General features: G+C 46.1%; 1 protein-coding gene across 1 annotated transcript in view; it reads left to right on the top strand.

Moving 5' to 3' along the window:
- The window catches only part of jmjd1cb (jumonji domain containing 1Cb), a 145,271-nt gene extending 138,167 nt beyond the window's left edge, over positions 1–7,104 (top strand). Inside the window, exons 24-28 of the mRNA XM_031560884.2 lie at positions 329–451; positions 3,012–3,151; positions 4,098–4,274; positions 4,593–4,724; positions 5,735–7,104. Coding sequence (XP_031416744.1) covers positions 329–451; positions 3,012–3,151; positions 4,098–4,274; positions 4,593–4,724; positions 5,735–5,830 — 668 coding nt within the window. The 3' untranslated portion in view covers positions 5,831–7,104. The remainder of the gene's footprint in view (positions 1–328; positions 452–3,011; positions 3,152–4,097; positions 4,275–4,592; positions 4,725–5,734) is intronic.
- The last annotated feature ends 951 nt before the right edge of the window (positions 7,105–8,055 follow it).

Raw genomic sequence — 8,055 nt, forward strand, 5'->3', positions numbered from 1 at the left:
ATACACCACACACACACACACACACACACACACATATATATACACTGCATGTGTAGCTACTACCAGCTCCCGCCAAGGTCACACTTCTCTTCAAATGTCTGGCTTGAGAACACACGCACTCACTCACACGCACACTCACACGCACACTCACACGCACACTCACACTCACTCACACTCACACTCACTCACACATACACACACCGGTATGGCTCACTTCCATTCTTGCAATCTATCTTCATACTGACTGAAGTGTCCACATCAGTAAAGAGGCCGTTTAAATTAAGTCCTAAATTACTCAAAAAAAAAATCTGTGTGTGTGTCTGAGCAGGAGTGGCCGCTTCCCAGGAGCAGGACTTCGGCACGGCCAACCTGCACATGGAGGTGTCCGACATCGTCAGCGTGCTGGTCTACGTGGGCGTGGCCAAAGGCAACGGCGTCCTCTCCAAAACAGGTACAGCTCAGTTCCCACGGCACGCCGAGCACACACCCCCTCTCCCAGACATCTTTCATTTGACATGGGGGGGGGGGGGGGGGGGGAGTGAGGGGGGGGAAGAGTCCTCTGCCCCTCTCACGGTGCAGAACTAGGTCAAGCACTCATTTTCTTGGAAAGAGAAAAAAGCCCAAAAGCTGCCCCTCCCCGCCTCTCCTCTCCTCTCCTCGTTTCCCTCGTGTTTCATAAACATAAAACAGTCAAACCGCCTCTGCCTTCCTTCCTCGAGAGAGAGAGAGAGAGAGAAAGGAAGAGATGAGATGAGATGTGGAGAGAGAGAACAGAGAGAGAGGGAGAAAGGAAGAGATGAGATGTGAAGAGGGAGAGGGAGAAAGAAAGAAAGGAAGGAAGAGATGAGATGTGGAGAGAGAGAGAACAGAGAGGGAAACATGCTGCAGACATTTAAGAGTTTTTTGGAATGTGGACGTGAGGCTGACGAGGGCCATCTGGAAGGAGCCGCGGGTGCAGAGCAGAAACACACACACACACACACACACTAGCGTGCACATATACACACACACACACACACACACACACACACGCTCACTCACTCACTCACTAGCGGAAACACAACCATGTACACACACACACTAGCAATGTAACACACATGTACATACACTCATATACACAGCTGCTCACACATACAGTACATGCTAGTGCATACTCTCACATGCACACACACTCTCTCACACACACTCTCTCACACACACTCACTCACTCACTCACTCAGTCAGTCCCGTCTCTCCAGCACACCATAATTGCGGGATATAAATCTGAGCAGAAGACAAGAAAGGGCCCTTTCTGTTCAGCTCAGTTAAATGAGCAGGGCCTAAAAATACCCACAGTCATTTAAAACCACTCACGCTGATATATATATTTATCCACACAGACACAGGGAGGGGGGAAGAGAGAGTGAGGTGGCACTTTCATTGGCAGTAGTGTGGGCTCACTGTCCCCTGAAGGTGAGAGAGCAGTGGGATGCGCTGTGTCAGGGAAAACGAAGGGATTAGAAAGGAGGAAGGGGGAAGAGGAGGAGGAGGAGGAGAGGAGGAAGGGGGAAGAGGAGAGAATGATGGAAGAAAGAGAGCAGAAAAGTGGGCAAGAGGGGGAGGGGAGGAGAGAGAGAAAGAGAAAGAGGGGAGGAGGGAGAGAGAGAGAGGGGGGAGGGGAGAGAGGAAGAGAGAGGGGAAAAGAGGGAGGGAGAGAGAGAGAGAGAGAGAGAGATGGTGGTGTGGGAGTGCCTGGGGTGTGTGGAGGCTGCGGTGGCTTAGTGGTGACTCGACTGCCTCTCTGGTGCACTAAGCTGCCGAAGAGAACCCTCTCCCTCCCTTACACACACACACACACACACACACACACACTCTCTCTCTATCTCTCTCCCAGTGTTCTCTCACTCCAATTCAATTCAATTCAAAATGTCCTTATTGGCATGACAAATATATACTTATCTACCTCATTGTATTGCCAAAGCATTGCCGTAACACACAGGCCACAACAAGGCAATGTGGAGCAGATAGAATAGACCCAATAGGCTGACTAACCTACCACTAAATCCACACAGAATGAAAACCTTACACAGAACCTTTATACTACACTTTCTCCCCCTCTCTCTCCCTTTCTCTTTCTCTCTCCCCCTCTCATTTTCCCTCTCTCTGGGTTGTGTCTCCTTTTTGGAGACACACACGCACCACACACAACACACACACACACACACACACACACACACACACACACACACACACAAAAAAACTTCTGCTACAGCAAAACTCCCCCTCCATCCCTCCTCTCTCTCTCAATTCCTCCCTCTCTCCCTCCCTCCTTCTCTCATTCCCTCCCAAGCTGCCTCCAGAGCTATTTATAGCAGCTGTCTCACAGCAGGCAGGCGGACAGGAGGGGAAATGCATTAAAGAAGGCAGACGCCAACTCACTCTCTCTCTCCCTCCTTCACTCATTATCTCTTTCTCATACACATATGCTCTCGCTCTCTCCCTCTTTCTCTCTCTCTCTCTCTGTCGATATTAATTTTTAAATGGTGCTCTTCAAAGGAGACCAATGAAGGCGCTATCAAGTTTGCTGCTTTTGTCGTAAATTAAGCTGACTGTGTGATATCAGTCTGTGTGTGTGTGTGTGTGTGTGTGTGTGTGTGTGTGTGCATGCGTGGGCGAAGTAAGAGCCAAGGAGTGTGTGTGCATGTGTGTGTACGTGTGTGTGTACACGTGCATGTCTGTATTCATGTACCATACACTGTGCACTGAAAGGGAAGGGTGCTTCTGTAGTGTGTGTGTGTGTGTGACTGTATCTGTAAATGGATGTGTGTGTGTGTGTGTGGATCAGTAGGATGTATTATTTTTGGTTGTGTTTCCTATTCATGATGTTTTTGTGCACATCTGTTCACTGTATATTATTGTGCATTAATGAGGATTCACTTGTGTGTGTGTGTTGAACAGGGCTACTCATTTGTTTGGGTTAATGAGGATGTTTACTCATGTCTGTGCGTGTGTGTGTGTGTGTGTGTGTGCAGGTGTTTTGAAGCGGCTGGAGGAGGAGGATCTAGACGACCAGGTGAAGAGGCGTCTTAAGGACTCGAGCGAGACGCCCGGGGCGCTATGGCACATCTACGTCAGCAAGGATGTGGACAAGATCAAAGAGTTCCTGCACAAGGTCAGTCCGTCCGTCTCATCACGGCTCTTCGGTGTCTGTCTCTGCTCCTCTCCTCCCCACGGCCCTCGTTATGCCGTCCTTAATAACTCCGCTTTCAGACCGTCTGGGTCTGCTCCGCGTCACACACACACACACACACATGCACATGCACACGCACACACACACACACACACACACACACACACACACATGCAGACACACTCTGGCAAACACACACTCATGGTCTTTCAAAAAGACCAATACACATACGCATATACATACTCTCTCATAAAAAAAAACATGCACACGCACACAAACTCTCCCACCCACACACACTCCCTGGATGTCCTTATAAAACACGCCGTCCCTGCCGAGGAGAGTTTTATGGGGGACATGTTAATTACTCTCCTTGCCTTGAACTCGCTGCTCTTGGCACGCCGCTGCTGGTTAGATGGACGGGTGGCCGGCGGGATGCCTCCGTGCCCAGAGTGTCTGGGGGGGGGGGGGGGGGAGAGTTATGGCCACTCTGTGTCCTGGGGGTGACCTTGCCTTTGGACACGCAGCAAATTACAGACATCCACAACCCCACCCCACATATCCCCTCATATGGAGCTCTTCAGCCAGCCAGCAGGCTCCAGTCAAGTGGAGGAAAGGGTTCTCTCTTAGTCAGATGCTTTTGGAGACATTGGATTGATTGTAATATGTATATGATGGCTATATTATGTAAATATGTCTCTTTGGGTGCTTGCTTTTCTATTTCTGTCCTTTATGTTTGATGGTCAAGGAGGCCGTAGGGGTAATGCTTTTGAAATAAATATGCAGTCAAGCTAAGCATGCAAGGGTGCATATTGTTTTGCATCAATTGCAACAATTGAGTTTTAATTTTTTTTGTCGCAGCCTTACAGTTCTATTCAAACAGAAGCCATTAAAGTGTGTATGTTTGTGTGTGTGTGTGTGTGTGTGACAGGTGGCTAAGGAGCAGGGTGTGGAAATGCCGGCGGAGCACGACCCTCTCCGTGAGCAAGGCTGGTACCTGACACGGAAGCTGCGCCAGCGGCTGCTGCAGGAGCACGGCGTGCAGGGCTGGACCGTGGTGCAGTTCCTGGGAGACTCCGTCCTCATCCCCGCCGGAGCACTGCACCAGGTAACACAAGCATGCAAACACACACACACACACACACACACACACACATTTATAAACACACTCACACTTTATACACAAATACATGCTAACACTCTGGCACACTGGTATTTGCAACACACACACACACACACCCTTGCTGACCCCCCCACCCCCTCTCTCTCACACACATACACACTTTCCTTCTCTAGTCACACAGTTCACAGTTGTTTTGTGATTTGTGTTGTGGCCAGGTAACTATGGATTATAGTGTTTGTTTGTTAGGAAGCACAGCTATCTGACCTCTTCCTCTTCCTCTTCTCTCTGTGTGCCCGTCTGCAGGTGCAGAACCTGCACAGCTGTGTCCAGGTGATCAACGACTTTGTGTCCCCGGAGCACGTGGTGCACTCCTTCCGCCTCACCCAGGAGCTGCGCTCCTCCAGAGAGGAAATCAACTATGAAGATAAGCTACAGGTAGAGCCATGCATCCATCCATGCATCTATCCATCCATCCATCCATCTATCCATCCATGCATCTATCCATTCATCTATCTATCCATTCATCTATCTATCCATTCATCTATCTATCCATCCATCCATCTCTCAATCCATCCATCCATCCATCTCTCCATCCATCCATCTCTCAATCCATTCATCTATCTATCCATCCATCAATCTCTCCATCCATCCATCTCTCAATCCATTCATCTATCTATCCATCCATCAATCTCTCCATCCATCCATGCATCTATCCATGCATCTATCCATCCACCCATCCATGCATCCATCCATCAGTCAGTCTGTCCACTCAGTCTGTCCATTCCTCTCTCTGACTGTCATTTTTCTGTTATGCTGTCTCTTTTTGTGTGTCTGTCCTTTTGCAAATGAATGTACATTATATACTTAGCTTCTCTGCTAGAAAGTGAGGAAGTAACCACTCTGTCATGGTAATGTGGTGGGGCGACACACTGGAGGTTACTGAAGCAGCCATTTTCACTGTGTGATGCATTTTAGCTTAGCCCAGCAGTGTGTGGGCTGCCACTAATGAGAGAAAATAGCATTTCTGCTCTGCAGGAGCTTGCTGTGTGTGTGTGTGTGTGTCTGTGTCTGTGTGTGTGTGTGCTAGTGTGTGTGCGTGCATGCATGGGTGCATACAGTTTTTGTGTCTGTGTGTGTGTATGTGTTCTGTGTGTGTGTGTGTGTGAATGTTTTTTATGGGTCACACAGGATTCATTTAGAAGCGTAATGGCTGCTTTTTAATGTGTGCCCATTACTGTCCTGCGTTGGTGATGGCTCTGTGCTTCGGCCAAATGCAGTGTAATTTAGGACACATTTTACCTTTCAGACCACCATTTTGTATCGCTTCTTTCTCTGGCTCCATCTCTTTCTCTCTCTCTGTGTGTGTCTCACTCTCGCTCTCTCACCCACCCTCAGGAACAACCATCCACTACTCTGCTCCTAAAAACATCTGTTTTTCAAAACAGGTCAAGAACATCTTCTACCACTGTGTGAAGAACGCCGTGGGAACACTGAAACGGTGCTGCGCCGAAGAGCTGGAGGAAGAAGAGGAGAACTCGTGACCCTTACCCCCCACCCGCCCACCCTACAACACTTAATTGCCCCCACTCCAGCACCCCCCCCCCCCCACCTGCTGACTGCCCTCCACCCCAAAAACAAATATGCACACTAACTTAAACCCTCGCATCATGACGAAAAACCTCCAGTGCCAAGCCAAGACTCTAAGCGAAAAAGAAAAAAAAACACAAATGTGGAAAACAATTCTGAAAAGATGACGATGGTATTCACGTGTTACTGACACCATAACAGTATAACAAGCTGATGCTTCAGGATTACTGTGATCTCGAGGAGGAGGAGGAGGAAGAGGAGAAAAGCGATGAAAAGATGGAGAGGAGGAATACCCCGATCATCCGCTAAAGCAACAGCACTGCTGTTCTGTTTCTGTTTTTTTTTTTCTTCTCTAATTCTCAAGTGTTTGTTTTCGTCTTGTTTGTTTATACGTATGTTTGTGCGTTGTTGTTTTTTTTTTCTCTCTCTCTCTTCTTCTCTGTTTTTCTCTGTATATTGTTTCAGTGGGGGAAAAAAAACAAAAAATAAAGTGATGTATTTATTTTTTAGGAGATCTTTGTAACATTTTACATCTTCATGTAAATGTGACCTGTACAGTTTATTTACTTTTCTTTCTCTTTTTTTTTTGCGCTGAGTGGAGAGAGAGAGAGAGAGAGAGAGAGAGAGTGTGTGTGTGTGTGTGTGTGTGTGTGAGAGAGAGAGAGAGAGAGAGAGAAAATTATTGTGCGTGCGTGTGTGTGGTTGTGAGTTCACTGCATTGAGACAGTTACTGTGAGAGAGAGGACACACATGTCAGCTGCTGCCTGGACTCTTTGGGAAATCCTTGCTGATTTTTTGCAGTCCTCTTGCCATATCTTTTTGGAAGAAAAAGAAAAAGAAAATTAACTGCCAAACTATTGTAAACAGTGTAAAGTTGTATAATGTAAAGAAAAGAAAAACTAAATGAAATAACACACTTCAGCATTTTATTAAGAAGTATTCACTGTAAAATGGAGACATTTACAAAAAAGGTTGTAATTTATTTAAGAAAATTGTCTCTTTTTTTTCTTTTGTTAAGATTTACTATGGTGACCTTTTGAAGTTAAATGAAAAAAAATGAAAACTTACTATGCTGTGTAAATATATACATATATACATTCACTGATGTATTTTTCTAAAACATGGCTTGCTTCAATTTCAAATTTTAAAAAAGTGCAAGTGTTACATGCTTTGTACATTGAAGTTCAAAGGGGTTTTACATTTTCCATTAAAATGGATTTATCAAAAAGGGTGTTTTGCCTTTTGTCCAGCAGGGAGCGCTAAAATCATTATTTGGCAAAAGGGTAAAACAAAATCGAGAATGTGTTACAGAATAGAAAGATTTTGTATTACTTACCTCTTACTTGGGAGACCCCTAACACATGTTATGGCAGATAAATTAACTCAATAAAAAAGGATTTAAAAAAAAAAAAAAAAAGTTTAGCCCAAAAGACTGCATGGCCATGTAATTGGTCAGAACAAAGGTAAGTAGCCTATGCATTACGGACAGGGATACTAAAATGACTCGGTGTTTATACTCTCACGATCATTGCAGACAAACACTTCCCCTAAAAATGTAAAATTGTCAATTGCAAAACCTTCTTCACAATGCTGCCCCTGTGCCCTCGAATGTGATGACTGCGCTGTGAACCCCTGTGAAACTAAATGGAAAGTATTTTGCAGCCAGTCCACACACAGAAATGATTCTCTCAAACTTGTCCCAAACTGTACGCTTCATACATTTTCTTAATTCTTCCATTTTGTCGACGACCGTGACCAACATGGAGTTGGCACGTTTGCGGAGTTCAATAAAAGGCTCTTTTATCGTGCATTTTCTTTGCTTATAATACAGAGTTTGACCTCGGCCAATTTTGCATGCTTTCCACCGTCTCGCTAACTAGAAGTCCCGTGGGATCCTCGAACAGAGGCCTCTGTTCTGCCTCCAAACCTGACTTCGTCTTTTCTTAAGAAGGCCTTAGCCACTACTTAAACTGTATTAGCCGTTTTTAAGGACACCTTTGCAATTAATAAATACATTCAGACTCGGGACGTATACAACATCATATGTAGAATGCTTGGGTGTTTGATGGAGACATAATGGCATTTTCCCCGCTTGCTGGTTTTGTTATGACGTCAACGTAATGATGTCGCATCCGCTATGTAGACAGATGGCAGGCACGCGAAATGCAACGAGACCAAG

Source organism: Clupea harengus, chromosome 23 (genome assembly GCF_900700415.2).
Source record: "Clupea harengus chromosome 23, Ch_v2.0.2, whole genome shotgun sequence".
Classification (NCBI taxonomy): Eukaryota; Metazoa; Chordata; class Actinopteri; order Clupeiformes; family Clupeidae; genus Clupea; species Clupea harengus.